This window comes from Thermobia domestica, chromosome 16, assembly GCF_964235325.1.
Source record: "Thermobia domestica chromosome 16, izTheDome1.hap1.1, whole genome shotgun sequence".
NCBI lineage: Eukaryota > Metazoa > Arthropoda > Insecta > Zygentoma > Lepismatidae > Thermobia > Thermobia domestica.
Window position 1 is genome coordinate 83775273 of NC_137469.1, and position 19536 is coordinate 83794808.

General features: G+C 36.1%; 2 protein-coding genes across 2 annotated transcripts in view; one reads left to right on the forward strand and one right to left on the reverse strand.

Annotated features, from left to right (window-relative positions):
- The window catches only part of LOC145673206 (uncharacterized), a 95892-nt gene extending 91505 nt beyond the window's left edge, over positions 1 to 4387 (forward strand). The window contains exon 3 of the mRNA XM_081742685.1: positions 2751 to 4387. Within this exon, the coding sequence (XP_081598811.1) occupies positions 2751 to 3806 (1056 nt within the window). The 3' untranslated portion in view covers positions 3807 to 4387. The remainder of the gene's footprint in view (positions 1 to 2750) is intronic.
- A 3653-nt stretch (positions 4388 to 8040) lies between these two features.
- LOC145673207 (RNA polymerase II-associated protein 3-like) overlaps positions 8041 to 19536 on the reverse strand; it is a 55313-nt gene continuing 43817 nt past the window's right edge. The window contains exons 7-8 of the mRNA XM_081742686.1: positions 17329 to 17521; positions 8041 to 14366 (exon numbers count right to left, since the gene is read on the reverse strand). Of these exons, the coding sequence (XP_081598812.1) occupies positions 14278 to 14366; positions 17329 to 17521 (282 nt within the window). The 3' untranslated portion in view covers positions 8041 to 14277. The remainder of the gene's footprint in view (positions 14367 to 17328; positions 17522 to 19536) is intronic.

Sequence of the window (19536 nt, forward strand, 5' to 3'; positions counted from 1 at the left end):
TTAGTAGATATAATAGTACGGACACAAACACATACGGTAAGGGTGAAAAATTGACCAACAAACACCAAACCAGCCCAGAAGTGGAAGTGGCCTCCCACCCACCCTCCTCTTACTTAAAGCTCCTTAGTTGAATCTTGGAACAAAATATTGAGATTTATGTCCAAAGCTTGGTAGATACTTGCGTGTTTACAGTTTTGCGCGAATATAACTGTCTCGTGCAACACTACCGCATACTTCTGAAGAAGATTCTGTTACTACCTTTACACACCTCTCCAAAGCCTGTGTGGAACCTCCTCTTTTCCACAATCCATTCGGTTAGTTCTTCTGTTGATGTTAGCCGAAATTGGAGGTTTCGTTACTATTACTTCTGACCAAACGGTCAAATCGATATAATCCGCATATTCTTCAATGGTTTGCCTACTGCAATTGTCACTTAGAGCTGGTTTTGTATTTTCGGCCATCAAAAGAGAGACCCTTAAAATTAGTAGCTTTACACTGTAGACTTTTTTTTAGTTTCCTACGGATTTTGTTTTTATCTACTACCTTGTCTTGGTTAGTTTTGTTCAGTAAATTTATATCTTCTAAAACAGCGGATACAATTTTAGCAGCCGACCTATTCGAAACACCTGTTAAATCTTTTGCGGTACTCATTTGTTTAGGACTCACGAGCGCTTAATGTATGTTCCAAGTGCGGGATTGAGGCTAACAATTGGAACCCTCTTGTAATTGGTACCGCAGCACCATAATCAATCTGTGTCATGTTTTCTTTTGAGCCTATGGATTTCTGCTTTATCTATATTGTAACTCGCCATTTGTCTCTGATTTCCCAGATCTAATATGAGCTCCCTCCCCAAAAGCGGTATTTAATTTGATTTATCACACTTACAGGTTAATCTATCGCAGCGTTTGCAAGAGAAAATATCAAATAACTTCTGAGCACCGTTCTTAAATTTCTTTAATTTGGCTCTTAATGGGGAGTATCTTGTTTCTTAATGGGGTTAATGATCGTTTTGCATTTTGAGTTGTAATTCAAAATCATATCCTTAATTGGAAGGAAAGACAATACAGGAAGAGAGGCTTGCAGCCATATTGTTTTTAGTTTATTTGAATTCAGCAATGTAAGCGCCGCCTTCGGAAAGCCAGTGTTGTGCATTTTGCATCCAGATGCGAAAAAGTGATATTCTCTTGAAGTTTGAGAGTTCTGAGCTGGGCTCAACACAAAGGTTTTTTTGTGTTAATATGGTAGCTACGAGCTCTTAATAGTTATTTGCGTATATTGAAACCATGTATCTCATGTTTTATGTATTAATAGTATTGTCTGGTAAAATGTTCTTATTACCTAAAATCATTTTATTTGAACAAAAAATTAGGCACTTTAGGGCCACGGGGGCCCGGTTAAATATTGTTTAAAATCATCATACTTGACATGGCTTCATTTCGTACCAATGCACAACTTTTGATAACTACTCAATCCTGAATATCTATTAAAAAAAAAAAAAAAAAATCGGCCCACCCTACTACCTATCCTATAGTACTCGCGCCCAGTCGTGAAGCTTGGGCTCTAAACCAATCATGAAATATTTTGCTTGAGCTACAACACATCGGAAAACTTCGGTACAGTTCGTGGAGCCGCTTCCCGAGCGCACACTTGGGGAAACGTCAAACAGCTGAAATTCACCAACAATGTTGCCAAACTTTGAACACACAGTAAACGAGTACCGGTATATATTTAAAAAAAAAAAAAAATTCAAATTGCCAATAATAACACTGCACAACAATAACTACTGTAACAACTATTCTAAAATGGTAACAATAGTACAAATAGTAACAACGAAAACATAACGCAACAAAAAAGAACTTGACGCCAATCTGACAACACTGTATTCTCGGGAGATGTTTTCCGTGTAGCGCGAGAGAAGACACTGACAAAATTTGATGGGTGGGGTTGACGATCGGAACACACCCTCGCGTTCTATTGGCTGGTGAAATCTGTAGATCTAGGTCAAGCTTTACGACTCGGCGCGAGTACTATAATATCCCTGGAGGCTGCTCTGAAGCGAAGGGGATTTCTCAAACATAAATCATACCTAACGAGGCTGCCATGAGCCGAGGTTTCCTAGAAGCATAACCTGGAGTCGCTACAAGACACCCGGTGGCTGCCATGAGCGAAGGGGTTCCCGTATAAAACATTCCTTCCTTCACCTTAGGTCATAAAGGAGATTCTGATATATTAACTTTGTAAAACACAAATACTTTTAAAAATAAATCGGTGAAGGGATCGATTCCTGGTCCATTATTGACTCTACCTACACAAAATATTACAATATAAAAAAACTTTTAATTTTTTAAAATTCCTTTTTGTTCTACGGAGATCAATATTGAAACCGTTAGTAATACAGTAGATTTCCGGTTGAGTAGAGGGTTAAGGGAGATGAAACATATTTTCGGAACGCTGAATTTATTAAAAATACCACTTCTCGATATTTCTTTGTTTTTGCTCTAATACTTGTCAAGAGACTAATATGGTAAAGACTACGAGAGCAATTGAGTTAGTCCACATGCTCTCTCTCTACATACCATCCAATTGAAAGTGCATCATGTAGAAAGCCAGAGCTATTTTATTCTGTTGTGCCATTTTATTATTGCTTATTGACTGTTTTTCTTCAATACAGAGCAGTTTATATAATTGTAATTGCAAACTGGTTAGAAAAAAAAATGTCCATCTTACATGATCTGCTTTTGTATTTCAGGCTAACTGGCCGGAATTCCAGAACATTCTACAACTTCTGGAACTTGTCGCTCAGTGTATTCTGAAATGGACACTCTGTAAGGATGTATACGTCGAAAAGCTAATGGACATGCTGCAAGAATTGTTGTGTGTTTGTACAGACGTTAGAAAACATGTCCACATAAAAGTTCCTCGCAATAGTATTCACAGCGATATGTTCGAGGATTCTTCTGAGCTAACTAAAACTGTGAAGACGTGTAAAAAAATGTCAAAACAACAAAGACTGAAAAAGTTGATAAAGTCAGTGAAAGTCAAGACTAAGAAGTTAACAAAAAGAAATAGACATCGTCAATATCACGATCATTTGTTTAAGCATTTCAAGAATTGCAAATACTCCTTCCAAAACTGTACACCATTTTGTTTTCCGAAGACCAACGAATCATTTGAAAACTCCCTTACAGACAGCTACAAACAAATAGCCAGAATAGAACCAAGAGTCGAAGCACTATCACCATCTTCAGTCTCCACAGAGTATTATGGTATAAAACGGAAACTCAGTTCAGGCACGTATACCATTAGCACACCGACGCAAATTGGTACTCCGAAAGGTGATGTAACAGCATTAATCCATGTAGATTCTGAAAACTTCGATTTGCCAGAATCATCACCGGAATTCAAAACTTTCGTTGTTCCCAAACGTAAAGAATCTTTTGCATCTAACAATAAAAACTCAAATAATTTAAGCCTGAATCTTGAAAAATATGACTGCGCCATATCAACACCACAGCATACAACTGCAACTTACGTACGTGGATTTCCACTATACTCTCCCATATTGTGTGATATAGAGCCTGGTAAGTCATCAGAGCCACTGGAAACGAATTCAGGAAAATTACAGCTAAGTATGTTGAAAGAACTTGTTACGAACGCTACCAAGACGAAAAGTACTTGTTCGTCCTCTTTCTTGAACCAATCACAAAGAGGAAACAGCTTAATTACAGGAACGTACTGTGAGTCAGAAAGTGATGACAGTTTTATGTATGTAAAAGAAATTGTCAGGCATGAACAGTTGTTTTAGTAAATCAAACCAATTTTTAGCTCTTACGTTATTTCCAACTATCATTTCGAAGGGCAAATCATAATTTTACACTAATTTATAAATTAAAAATGACGTAAGATCTACAAAGTGGTTTTAAACACACATGTATTAAATACTCACACTATGCATGTATGCTTAATAGTAGTATATATTTAAGCATTTTAAACTTGTTTGACTATGAGCGCTAACGTATTTTTATATCATTGCGATGTATTTTTGTCAAGTTTTAATGTCAGAATAACAAATATGAAATTATGTAAGAGAAAGAAATTAATATCTGGAAAGAATTGTAAAGTCGTATTTATTTTGTTGTCTAAATTTGATATTGCAATATATAAGGGTCTTTTGTACCAAATAACAATTTTTAATTGGTTATTTCGAATATCTACTGTTACAACTCAAAGGTAATAAATATTTACAATGTCTTATTTAAAATTTCAGATTTTCCAGTGATTTTCTTGAAAGATTGGAACTATTAACTTCTATTTTTAATTTTTAAAAATGTAACCTGCATGTTTAGTTTACGAAAATAAATAGTAATTAGTTTTTTGGCTTCTAAATATTGTTACTATCTATACTGCCCACAGCATATTTATTATCTTGATTCTAATTAATGAAAAGCGTAGTTAAAATACATCAACTACAGCAAGGTAGAAAGAAGAAAGTGCACAAATTTAAAAATGTGAAAAAAAATTACAGTACTGTGATAATTCTATTATCGAAGAGTTCGGCATCAGAAATTTTGTTACAAAAATATTAGTATCAAGGTAATTTTATAATCGTAAATTACCAGAGAATTTTTTCTTGAACATGATGCAATGAACAGAAGAAAACAAAATATGTTCGTTTGGCTATGTTATTGGCTGATTGTTTCCCCCTTTTCCGGAAAATGGTCGATATTGGTCCCTGTAACTGTGGTTATAGATTTTGAGAAAGCAGTAATGCAATCTGTACAAGCAACTTCTAGAAATTCAATTCGTGGATAGGTTTAATCCCGTCTTTTTTTTTAACCTGGAGGAAGATCCGAAAGCAATTGGAATCATCGAACTATATTGAAACAACGAAAATTTTCGTATATATTTGCGGGAAAATGAACGAACTATTCAATACTACTGAATAATTGAGCATCTCTGGCGACTACATCGGCAGCCGTTCTCAGAAGCCCATAAATAAGACACAAATCAATTATGGAGTCTTGTTAAAGCTGATACTATGTTCTACTAGTGTTTGTTCTTGCTTCGAGAATCCAAAACTACATTTTGCAGATTCCAATAACTGAATTGTTTTCCAGACTTTATTAAGATAATGTTTCGATCGGTTAGTTTTATTTAGTTCAACTACAAATATGACAATTTCCTTTATGCTAATATTTCTGAGACAAAATTACCTACGTTCACACCTCAGGGCTATTTTGCTATTTTATTTTTCATATTCACTGACCAATTATGTGACACTTAAATAGTATAGGGACCGTAGTGGCTCAGTGGTAGAGCGTTCATCTCTGGTGCGTGGGGTCCCTGGTTCGATCCCAGCTCGCGCCAAGTGAATTTTGTGGTGGACAAACATCGTGTTCGTGAGTTCTCTCGTTTCCTTCCACTTTCTTCATTCCATCATTTCATTAATTTCTTATTACAGTCTCCTTTGGCCTAGCCGGCATAATGTGGGACGTAAAACTCGAAGATTTCATTTCATTTTCATTTCACTTAAATAGTATCTGGTAAACTACACACCTATAAATTTGCTTAGATTGGTAAATTGAAGTTTTCGAAGTGTGATTCTTCAGCCTGTATTAGAAACTTGGAACTTTCAACAAGGATCCAGAAAGTTACATTCATCAATATTAGGAGTACTCTAAATTACGTATTTCTTTCGAGGAAGCTGGACCAAATCGCGTTTGATTTCAATGGGCGAGGTTTGAAATAAGATAAACAATGACAAATTGAATCATTATAGTCTCCAGTTATCAGCAAAGTTCCATTTTCATGGCATCATTGGCGTTATACTAAAGCGTTATGGTCCCTTTTGCGTGCGAGTGGATTAAAAATAAATTATAAGTTTATTATAAAGTCCAAAATTTCAAATTTGTTTTGAACCTTAATATGAACGGCACACACATCAGAGGGTGTCCAGGAAAGTGGACACATCTTATTTCAGTGCTCAAACTGACATGGACATAAAATATACTCACTGCAACTTTGTAAATATTCACTTATATTGCCTTCAATTGCTGTTATCTTTGAGGATAGCCTGTAGACTAACGTACTATGGTTCTTTTTACACCAATAACTACGATGTATATTCAGAAAGAAACCACATTTGCAAAAACTACGATCAACGAAACATCTTGATTTTCTGCCTGACAGCACAGCACCACGTATTGGATTTATCTCGAGCATTAAGACGATAACCGCATCAAATTGCTTTGTCATTATGAAACACTGAGTGTTGGAGTGAAGTTGTATTCCCTATTCGTGGCGATTTTGTCGTATTACGAAAATGAGGGTTTTAGAAAAGCGGCACGTGTACATCAAATTTTGTTTCAAATTGGGTAAAACATTTACAGGAACTTAGAAAATGTTGTAAGAAGTGTACAGGGAAGAATATTTAAGACAAATGACAAATCAAGTGCTATGAGTGGTTCTAGCATTCTAAAGCATCAAGAAATTCACCGAAGACGAGGCAAAACCCGGATGGCCAATCATGCGATGACGTTTACGTTTAGGAAGTCATGATATATGGGAAGATAGTAGTTTACCGGACAGTGAAATAGTTGAGGAAACAGAAATCAGTAAATCGTCCTCTCATGTGATTCTAGTTAAAAAAAACTACACAAGCAGCGTGTTAATGCAAAATTCGTTCCAGGATCCTAACAAATGAACAAAAACAAATTTGTGATCTTTTGAATCGTGCAACATGAAAAACATCGTAACAAGTGACGAGACTTGATCTATGGCTGAGAGTTTCTAACAATGGAATACTCATCCCAGTGGGTGGGGAAAAATCTTCGATGAGGACTAAACAAGCAGGTCAAAGTGATGCTTATTATTTTGATTTCTGTGGTGTTCTGCATTATGAATACGTCCCATGTGGCCACATCAACAAAAAGTATTTGAGAGTGATGATGCGTTTGAGGAAAACAGCTGGGAAAAATGGGACATATGACAGTGCTCTCACCCATTCGATTTCTCATTTGAGTTTTTGACGAAGAGCAATAAGACTGTTGTACCCTAATTACCTTAACCCTCCTGATATCGCAAGCCACCACATTGACAAAATAGTAAGTATTTTGATAACGTAAGCCATTATATTGGCGTATGCAGAAGGCCCGATGTGACCGACTGGCCGGTTGGGAAACTTTAGTTTTAAGTTCGTTTGGGTGTCGAATATCTCTTCACACACAGTAATAGATTTATACTACTACTACTACTACTACTACTACTACTACTACTAATAATAATAATAATAATAATAATAATAAATTATAGTAGTAATACTATTTCGTCCTAACACCTAAACCAAACAGATTTCGCATTGGGAAGGTTGTGGCTACATTCCAAATAAAATTATTTACAAACCAAATTGAAAACGGGGGTGTTTTGGGGTGGTTCCCCCCAAAACTTACCCTTTTTTCTAGAATTTCCGGCTTTTACCTCCGTGGCTCCCCTGAATTTGAAAAAAAATACCATGAATGTCACAAAAAATTAGGCTAGAGACCCTAGACAACAAAATACTTTTTATTTCATGTCTATAGAAGTGATGCTATACGCTTTTGTTTCATACACTATAGACTAAACTATTACAAATCATTTAAATGGCCCGCGGAATCGCGAAGCATACTGGGTGTTGGCGACGATATCCAAGGTTTAATCGTCTGACGGTATCTGCAGATTTCTCTTTATTACCTTCGCTGAAATCGGCTGAAAAATCATTTCCAATCCATAGGAAATAACAAAAAATTCGCTACAAAACCTCCAAGCTACTCCAAAAAGTGCATTCCACTGTTTAATGATTACAGTATATTCGAGGGTAAACAAAACATCATCCGTTGATTATGGCAGACTGAATATTTTGGTTTGATATGAAAAGCAAGCAATGAAGTTTAAACTACGAGGATATTATTATCGTGAATGTTGTAAATGTGTTTCATTATTTTAAAAATACACTTTTAAATACTAGATTGCATACTTTTCGCTAAATAAAAAGCTCAAAAAACTAAACAAAAAATATTTTATTATACATAAGCTAATATTACTTTTAGTTGCTTTTACTAGTTAAGCTTTGATTTCTTATTTTGTATCACAATTATAACTGTTGTATAAAGCCTTAAGAACTAGAGTGGACCATCTCTACTTTGACGAGAACCGAGAATTCACCTCTGTATAACGAAAATGAAGTGTTCATATCTGAGTATACAGGACAAGTCGCAATGATGGACCCGACTTCAGAAATTTATTCTGTGAAATCTAATAAGCCTATGTTATTGTGAGACATGTGCTTCGAAAGGTTAACTCTTAAAGTTTAGTTTCCACTTTCCACCGCTAAGAGTCAGCAGCGAACAATTAACGAAAACTGTGTTGCCTGGAGAACAGAGATCTTTGTGTGCTTTATTATCATGTAAACAAGTCTGTGATTAATGTGCAGCGGTGTTTCCGTACCAAATATCGGAGGAAACCACATACCGGGAAGCCATTCGTAAGTAGTATGAATATTTTAGAAATTCGGGCTGCATCTGTAAACGAAAATCGACTGGAGGAAAGACAGTGGGACGAGTTCGTGAGATAGACTAACGGTTTGATACGTGCCTTGTTACGCGAGATGCTCACATTATAACATTTGTGAGACATTTGAAAAAAATGACAGGTTACCTTTCTTAGAACATGTCTCACAAAAACATATGTTTATTAGATTTCACAGAATAAATTTCTGAAATCGGATCATTCGACTTGCCCTGTGTTAGCGGAAAATTACTAAAACAGTGAAATGAGATCTTTATAGGTGATATATATACCAAAACATATTATCAGAGCAATATTATCTTATAACAGTTTCGTGGGTGACTCGCTTTCAATCCTTCATATATTTCTATCAAGATTAAGCAAGCTCACTATTTACATAAACTCAACTTTGCTTCTGACGCTCGAAGTAACAAATGTGAACTAAGTTTACGTTCAAACTCATAATTTGAAAAGGAACTTTGAAAGGAATAATAACTTCTTCACTTTCTTTGGGTGCTACCCTCCCAATAGGTTAACTTACGTGAAATACATTTATTTGAAATTTCAAGTGAACTTATGGGAAGTGTAGTTCCCAGAAAAAGTGAACGTGAATTGAAGTAACTCTTAACTTTATGTATTTAGTGTGCTGTTCCGCCAACCTTGGCTCATGAAAATATGAAACTGAGCCCTAACAAACAAAATGAATGAATAGAAACTGATTAAAAAAATGATGCTTTAGAAAGCTTTTATTCGTTTTTAGTCAATCACAAACTCAATGTGATATACTCACGTATTCGAGTGGATAAAGAGAATAAAACTGAGTGCACTATTTGATCTTCTCTTTTCTTTCCCATTGAAATTGACATTAAGAATGACCAGGCATGAATGCAGCTAGTATGGATTAACAATTTCGATGTAATATAGCCTATAATCATTTTTCATTATATACTTCGGATTTAGAAGTATAAAGGTAACCAAGAAAGTTCTATCGCTTTTTCACACACCGCCTTCCAACATCGATATTTCACCTAAGACGTACTTGGAAGATCAAAAATGGTTCCCATAAGCATCGATAATATTCTGTCAACGTTCTGGAAGGCCATGGATTTCATTCAGGTGGAACTTGGTGGACAGTGAAGTTAAGAATGTATCAAGTGCATTTTGCACCTTTTCTAGGAATTTGAACTGGCATCCTCGAAGGTGATTGTCCAAGGAAAGGAACAGATGATAATCGGACGGTGTAATGTCCGCGGAGTATGGTGGATGCAAGTGTTTCCCATCCAAGCAGTAGAATGCTGTCCCGGATCATCCTAGCCACGCGGAGCTTAGTGTTGTCCTGTAACACGAGGACTTCTTTGCGATTTAGAAGTGCTGATTCCAGTTTTGAGTTTTCTTGAACACTGCTCAACTGCTTTACAATACATAGTTGCACTGGTTCTCTGACCAGATAGCAGCTCACGATGCCGCGAACAATCCACTAAACACACAGGAGGACCTTCTTCTGGTGCAATGCTGGTTTCGGCTGTTTTGGAACCGCTTCATGGGATGCTAACCAATGATGATGGCGTCGTGGGGCTTTGTACAGGACCCACTTCTCATCACATGGTAACACCCTGTCCAGAAATGGCTCCTTCCTCAGACGAGACAGCAAAGAAACACACCTTGCATTCGGGCTCAGTCAAATCATGTGGGACCCATTGACCCAACTTGTAGTACTTCCCAAGTTGATGGAGGTGCTGTCGAAAGGTTTCTCCACTCACTCAATTGTAATCACAGTTCCTTACATGTCTGGCCACTGTTCGCCCCAATTGTTGACTGAAGATCTTCATTTTGTACATGTGTTGGTCTTCCGGCACGTGGTTCGTCTTCGAGTGTTTAGTCACCGTCCTTAAACTTGTTAAACCACCGCTGCACTGTCCACGTAGTCACGACACCCTACCAAAGGCCTGGCATATCTTCCGCTGCGCTGCAGCGGCGTTTGACCCCAGTTTGAACTCTTACAGGATACACGCCCTTATGATACTAACTGGAGGTCCCATGTTCACTCTGTCCTTACGCAAGTTTACGGTGTAACTGCACTGCCACAACCATGTAGTATGTTGGATATACCCACACCAACAACTGACCTTCGTCTTATCTCCATTCGCATTCAATTCACGGTGTGAGGGCCCATTGAACACAGACCTCCACAAAAAGCGATAGAACTTTCTTGGTTACCTTTATATTTTGGAAAATGGTACAATACTTCAATGTAAATTAAAGATAGGTTAATCCAGCTGTACCGATAAATGGTGATGGGGCACATGGAAGTTGTGATTTATTCTATTAATAATATTTGTTTGTGGAGTTTTAAATTACAAATTAATGAAAAGTATTTATGGTGCATACGAAATCGAAGCTCTTCATCTATACTATACACACACTCCCTCTCTTGAACTATATATTCTATCTTTAAGGCCCGCTGCACATTGACCAGAGGCGATGCGGAGAGGATTCACCGCAATAGGAGAGGATGCGGAGAGAAAGCCCTGAGTGCATTGGCCGTGTGTCTCCGTTCCAATGTTGGGGAGGCCTTAGCCTAGCACGTGCTCGATTGAATATGCATTACAAGGTTCAGCTGCTCACAGTACCGTATCTCGGCTTGGCTGTTTCGTTCTCTGATTAATGTGAAGCCAGCCTAACAATTAATTTTACAGAAATTGACAACGAACGGTTATTCGTTGTCAATTACTCCTGATTAAATCCTGTCAAGACTGCATAATAAGGCAACACACTGCTATTGTAACAAGGTAACACTACACTGAAACCTTTTCTTACCTATGTCCTGATAATGCTAAAAGCTCTCAGCCAAAGATCGACATTTAACATGTTGGCCTGAACATATCTTACAGATACAGAAGAATAGAGTACCTTTTCAAATTGATTTACATTTCATTTCCAAATAGACTACTATTACAGATGAGTGTGTTGTTACGCTCAAAACTAGAACATCTTTAGAGAAACCTACGTTTATTGTCAGCTAAGAATACTCTCTCTAAAATTGAGTCATACTTCTACCTATTCCTGATTTCTACAAATATCTAACATACATATTATATATATATACTGTTGATTAACCTTTGTTGCTCAGAATTTCAGACTTTTAAATACAGTGATGGAAATTGGTATAAATGCAGAGGGATATTTGAAAATAGGAGGAGGGAAGAATGCAGGGAATGGATACAGATGTTATATTTACAAAGTAACATTGTAGACTGCACAAAATCAAAGGCATATCGTTTCTAATACGTCACTGGTACGCGTAGTTTACACAAAAAGACAAATGAGACGATTGTCTGGTGGAAATTGGTATAAAGGCACCCACGATTACTTGTTGTTTGGCGCCCTCTTCATGTTCAGCATTACTCCTGATGCGCTTTGAGAATCAGCTGACAGTGCGATACGAGACGCGTGGGTGTGAACGTCTTTGAGCTGTTTTGTGGCCCATGCCTCGTGGAAAATTGTTGTCGAGTGAGGAACAAGCACGTGTCTGTGCGTACAAGGATATGGGCCTGTCAACTCGGCAAATTGCAAAACAGCTAAATCGTTCAAGTTATGTTGTTGATTTCGATTGGGCGCACAATACGGAAAGAACGGGAAGTAGAGTAGAACGAGAAAACTTTCGGAGGTTGGTAAACTATTAATTGTGCGCAAGGCAAGGGCCGGAAATATGTCATCTTCCCAAATTGTTGCTGCTTACAAGTTACCTGTCACACCCAGAAGAGTGTGTCAAATTTTGAATCAAGATCCACATCTTATATTTAAGAAACGGAAGTGTAAACCACCCCTTAGTGCGATGCAGAAGCAGGCGCGACTCCAGTTTGCGGAAATACGTATGTCATGGACATCCGAATTGAATCACGTTGTGTTTAGTGATGAGATGAAGTTCAATTTAGATGGTCCGGATGGGTTTCAATACTATTGGCATAGGGTAGAGGAGCAAGTGCAAATCAGCAGAAATTTTGAAGGAGGAAGTGTTATGATTTGGGTAGCGTTTTGAATTAAAGGTACATTCAACTTTGCATAGCTCAACACCAAAATGAATTCATCTACGTACATAGAGATGTTAGAAATAGAATTGCTGCGGATGTATGAAGAGTTGGACGATCAGAACCTGATTTTCCAGCAGGACAACGCTGCTATCCACAGGGCAGCAGGGTTTGAAGATAAGGGCATCAAGGTTATGGAGTGGCCAGTGAGCAGCCCGGATCTTAACCCGATAGAAAACCTATGGGGCACCCTTGCGCGCAATGTTTATCGCAATGGACGGTAATTTGGGACGATTGCTGAATTGAAAAACGAGATAGGAGAAGAGTGGTCAGCGATTCCACCTCAACAACTAGCATATCTCATAAACACAATGTCGAAGCATATATTCCAACTCACTCAGAAGAAAAGAGAGTTAATCAAGTACTGAACATCTATTTTCCATTCTGTACCGTACACTGTACTTGTAATTTTTGTCAAAGACAATGGGTACCTTTATACTAATTTCCACCCAAAAATGGTCTAATTTATATTTTTGTGTAAACTTCGCGTGCCAGTGACGTATTAGCAAACGATATGCCTTTGATTTTGTACAGTTTACAATGTTACTTTGTAAATATATCATCTTTATCCATCCTCGGCATTCTTGCCTTCTTCTATTTTTAAATGTCCTTCTGCCTTTATACCAATTTCCAGCACTGTATACAGTGGACAAATGGATCAAAAAACGGATCAGCACTGCTTTTGTGCGTTTGCCCTGAACATTACTTGTCAGACTGCTACGTTCAAAAAGTTTACTTTTTGTTCTTTCACTTTTTTGTGTGTTATTTTAGCCCTCATTATGACTCCCAGGAAAGAGATGAAAAATGTTACGTTATAGGAATACTAAAGAACCCTAAGCGTAGTAACAAAGGAAATCAGCAAAACATCGGGAATGAGTTCGTGCTTTCGATACTGCCTAGCAACACAATGCGGCGAAATCGACAAGCTGTGGGATTCTAAATTACATAACTATTTTATTTAATGTTACTTATTTGGCTTTAATTACGTCATTTTTTATTCTTTAATACAGAACTCAGAATGTAAAAATATACAATTTTTCTGTGGCTGGAGATGATTAATTGTATTTACATTAATTTCAATGGGAAAAGTAATTTCGATTCGTAAGCAGCGTTACGGAACGGATTTATTCGTGACCCAAGGACCGTGTATGATCACATATGTGCGGGAAGAATTTCTTCGATAATGACAGCTTAATGGAGTGATTCTGTCTCTACGGTAAACGAAGCACACCAACTACTTAGAAAGCATGTTAAATAATGGAAGGAAAGAGTCATTAAAGCATTAATGGAAACACTCTCACGTAGTATATTTGGAGCTTTGAAAATATTGTGTAATATAAAATATATTCGCGAAAAACTCTAAACCGCAGGCAAAAGGAATACAAACTTTAATTACTAAAGATTATTTGGTGGGTGCGAGCTGTCAATATCAAATTCATTTTTCCCGTTATATAGGTGAGAGCTTAAACGAAAAATGTCCACTAGGAGAATGACGATATATTTTTGTTAATTACATTCACAGCCTTTCTTCTTAACACAGTAATTATATAGATGTAAATTCATGAAGATAGCACAGTTCCTAACTTTCTTCTTGCAGATATCTTCCCCTTAGAACATCCGAATAGGATCCGAAAAGTTTCGATTCTTTCACACTTCATACTGCTTACGTAGGTTGTTGGCTTCTTCAGTTGTGCACGCATTGGTTGCCAAAGAGTAGTCAATAATACTCCTAACAGCTGTAAAAGAAGATATTCTACAATCAAATACAAGATTAAGCATGGCTTCTAGTGATTAAATTGTTGGAATCAAACACGAGATTAAGTAGCACGAAGCTCCTTAGTGGCTATACTGCTAACGTCTGTGTATTTGGCACAAAAGACCAGAGGTTGGTTTCAATGTGATTTTTTTCCCCACATTAAACTATAAGCAGATTATACCAAGCAAAATATTTAATTACACAATAAAATATACATCTAAAATTTCCATTTTCATTAAATATTATGATAATTTTATTAACAATGTGATTTTCTTATTTCTGAAGGGGAAAAAATTTGCGAAAACTTGGCGTTATTTTCTTCCTTCACATTTTGACGGGCGATCTTTTCTACAGTGTGTGGCATATTAAGATGTTTTTACATTATATTGTGCACGTTTCAACAATCTGTCCAATTTTTAAAATATTCTATTTAATTCTATATACTACTACTTTGCATACTTTATTTTTCCTCAAAATGAATAAGTTGAGCTAGTTTTACGATGTTTCCTCGGCTTATTTAAAGACACTAAAAGAAAATGTAGGTGGCTCTTTTTCCCTACACTGTCCTTCTCTGTGATGTATGTGTTTTGAAATCGTTTAACTCTATTTGCGCCAAAATATTTCAAGTGGATAAAGAATTAACGATCATGCCACTTATAAAAAATGCACATTTTCTTATACATTTTTACTTGCAATTTTTACACTAATTTGAGGACGGTGATCAAATAAAACTATTTTTAATTGGCTGAGTTTAACGTCCCATTTAGCAGCGAGACTATATGAGACGGAACCTATTGATTAACGTGGAATCCGATCCACATGAGCTCCCGCCGGAAATCGAACCTAGGTCTCCAACGCCAAAGACGTGTATGCTAACCACTTAGCCACGAAGAAGCCCAGGAACTGTTTTTAAATATACACGTTCATGGGATGCTCCTAGATGACTTTTGATCGAAACAATCTTTGTGATCAAGTCGAATGAAGAATTCTACCTTGAGCTAACAAATAATGATATAGCTGAACCTTGATCATTGGTGAAGCAGGTAACAAATTATGATTCACTGAAAATCGATGTGTGCGAGATGGATTAAAAAAAAAATCTTTCAAAGAATAAGAAAATCTGCAATATTTGTTTTGTGTGCGACATTCCTGAAAATGTACCTAAGAAATGTACCTAAAAATAGGTACTAGGTACAGAAAAAGCGTATCTAGATACAGGTACTGGGTACTAAATACCAAATGTACCTAGGTACGGGCCTTAGGTACGTGTTTTGTACCTAGGTACTTCCCAACACTGGTTTTGAGGTATTTCTTCCAGTGACTCTGTGGACGGATTTGTTTGAAAATAGCCTTATTGGATTCAGTATTCTCAAATTAGCGCAATTAGAAATTTATCCAAGTGTGGATAATTTCTACTAGTGGCATAGCCATTGGTTGTTTATAGTACAACGTAACAGAAATACTTGACATTTGATTGTTTAAAATTTATCGTTCTTTTCTTTGTTCTTGTACACTATATTCAAGTCTCACTTCTAGTTACAGATACAACATTATACATGGCATGGATGTGACAATAAGAGAGATTTTTAACAGGGTAGTACAGAAAAGTGTTCATCAGGTGTGTATTGCCAATGAAGGAGTGATGTAGACGGAGGGACCAAAAGAAACTTTATTAGCAATACGGAAGAAAAGGATAGAAATGATAGATAGTGAAGATGAGAAGAGAAAGAAATACACAGAAAAGTTCCCTAGTTTGTTAGAGCTGAAAGGATAAGGTAAAAAAAAATTGAAGAAGGTGAGGAAGCAAGAACAGAGAACAAGAAAATATGGTTTGCAAATTAAAAAACAGAAGTCCTGAACAAGCTATTAAAGAAAAGAGGAGTACAGAAAGGAGAGCAGGAGAATATTAGATTTAGTGAAAATAAGGGAACAGAAACAGAGATTCAACAAAATGAGGAAGGGGTAATGTATAGATTTAGGTATAAAATATGTGAAATGAATTACATAGGAGAAACAGGAAAGAGATTAGAAGGAAGGATTAAACAACACAAAGACGACGTTAGATTGAAAAGGGATTGCATCGCAATATATAAGCATGTCAGAGAAACACATACAAAACCGACCGGGAAAGTCTGAAAAGAAGAAACACTATAAGAAAAATGAAAAGAGGCGGAATAGATACAAAGAGAAGAGCGAGAGAAACTGATAAAGTGGAATAGTGGGCCGAATATCCACGATTTCTGGAAAAATAATTCAAATAGGTGTATTCTCAATTTAATTTAGAAAACCTTATTAAAAGTTATATCTATAGAGTAACACAATTGTGCCATTCAAAAGTTTATTTATTTTTTAAAGTTGAAGTTGGATCATTAAATGCTGAGATTTGTATGCGATTAAACGCTGTTAAAAATGAAAGGATGTATCTCGTTGGTTGTTAAAAAAACGACCCTTAATTTTCTGAGATACAAGCTGTAGCATTTAAATTTTATTTCATACTATGCCTGATGAAGGCAATGATACACTACCGAAACTTTTACACTATTGTTTATTAAGTGAATTGTTCTGGTCAGATTTATTTATTATTCTAAATTTTTGTTATGAACAAATTAAATTTAAATCTATTGAATATATACTTCGAATAACGCGGGTGTTTCTTGCAAACCAATTAACCGCGTAATGCAAGGTATTTTCGTATTGTGTGCTGTAAATACGAGCAGTTGTACTTGTTAAAGTGGTTTGATAGCTTTCAAACATGTAAGTTAAATTGTGGTATAATCATTATCCTTCAGTTAGCTTTATTGAAGGAAACATTATTTCTTTTTTTAAAAAAGTAACGTATGGTGTAAATTTTCTTGTTTCCTTCAAGTTATATTATTTTAATGTGTTCCAACATCAACATTAAGAAATAGGTACACACACATATATTTACAATTCATCCTTACCTGCTTTATCAGCCGCAGACATAAACATGGTTAATGCAGAGAACCTTTTAACCTGAGAAAGACCTCCCAGATATGGAAAAGCTACCTCCTTTGCTTCTACGAAGTCGGTTGCTAAGGTTGTGATTATGTCACTGAATGCTTCACTTTCTAAAGAATCTCGGAATATCTGGGCAAGTTCCGTAGCTGGGATGTTCTGTAAAGAATAACAAATAATTTTATTGTATAGCTCTCTTAGAAAAAGTATACTCTCTTAGCTAATTTACGAGTCAACTTCCTCGGAATGGATCAAGTGATTCAAGTAGTTTTCTGCAATTAAACAAACAAAAAACAAAGTCCTTTCAACAGAGGAAAGATTATAAACTATTATACATTACGTGACTCATTATTATAAACTGACAACTAAAAGTACGAAAAGTTTTCCTCTCATAGTTACAAGATACAGCAAAAAGAATACTGCAAGGTTTAGAAACAAATAACGTAATTTACATCATACATACATAATTTAATCCATTGTGAAGACAATTTTAGTTTTTTTGAAATTTAATATTTGTTATCAGCACCCACAAAGTTGGGAAAGTTAATTTAAAATGTAGAGATAAAATTAAGATTAAGGCTATAGAAGTAAATGATTACGATTAAAAATTAAAATAAGAAACAGTAACAATAAAATTGATCCATTAAAAAAGAAAAAAGAAAGAAAAGAAACTGTGCAAAAGAAAAGGTAATGTAAAGTATAACAATATTTTGTGTGCACAGTGAACATAATTCAACAGCTAAAAGTGGGACACCTTAGACAAAAATTTGAAGCGGGACGTATGGTCACTCTAAACACGTGCGAAGTAGTCACTTTCACCAAACACTAATTACGTAAAGTTAATCTTAAAAGATTATCACATAGTCAGGTAATCCTTAGTTCTTCTATATAAATTTTGCGTTTAACTTTGATTTACCTCAATCACACATGTTTCTTTTAAGAAATATATTTTAGACTTCAAGTATTATTTTTAAGACAGCTCGCTACATAAAAACAACTTTAGTTAGTTAGCTATTTACATAAATGTTAAGTAGTGAGGGCCGCGGTGGCTCAGTGGTAGAGCGTTCACCTCTGGTGCTTGGGGTCCCGGGTTCGATCCCAGCCCCCGCCAAGTGAACTTTGTGGTGGACAAACACCGTGTGCGTGGGTTTTCTCGGGGTTCTCCCGTTTTCTCCCACTTTATTCATTCCACCATTTCATTCATTACTCATCATCACCGTCTCCTTTAGCCTAACCGGCATAAGCGTGGGACGTAAAACTCAGAGATTTCATTTCATAAATGTTAAGTACCATGACTTGATCCTAGTACATCAGTGTTTTTTTGTAGCCAAATGGCTATCTCACATGATTTCTACGTGCGTAGTTCCAAGTTCAATTCCTATTTTAAGCAATAGGTCCCTCACCCGCCCACAGTCTGGGTACTCAAAAATATTTTAAACTCAAATTAATCAATCACTTTTTCATAGCAAGACTAATTACATACTAAGTTGACGTTGTAATAATAACTAGCGGGAGGTCTTTCTCGAACACGATTCATGTACTTGAATTGTTGATTGTGAACATGTCAATATATGTGATAGTGTACCTAATGGCACGTTTCACTTTTGTTCTGGTATAGAGTTTCCTATTTAAGACTTTTAGTACAATTTTTGCCGCATGCGATATATTAAGTTAAATGTTATGTACACCTCACATTCTTTCGTGTTTGCTTTATTTTCCAGCGGAATAATCACAATCTATGGAAACTTTTTTGTCTATTCTACACTTTTGTGTATTCTTAACACAACGAAAAAATGGCCAACATAAATTTTGTTTCTTTCTGCCCTTCGTTCCCTACATTCTTAATAAGCTAGATAGGTATAATATCAACGCCCGTTGCATATCCATTCCTTATATGTCTAAGAGCTTGTTCGAATATATTGTCATTATTATAATTTTTCAAATCCATTTAGTTTTTTCTTTTTTACTTGCAGACTACACGGTTTCTTCGTACTATCATATAGTTCCTTAATATATCAATCCCATCTTACAAAACGTCCTTTTCCATCACTAATTATATTTCTATTCTAATACCGTATTTGTTCTCCTTTTCTTGTGACATATTTCTGATAACTTCCAGATACATTTGCTCATATATCACTACTGTACTTAATTCCTCTACCTGAGCACGTGCA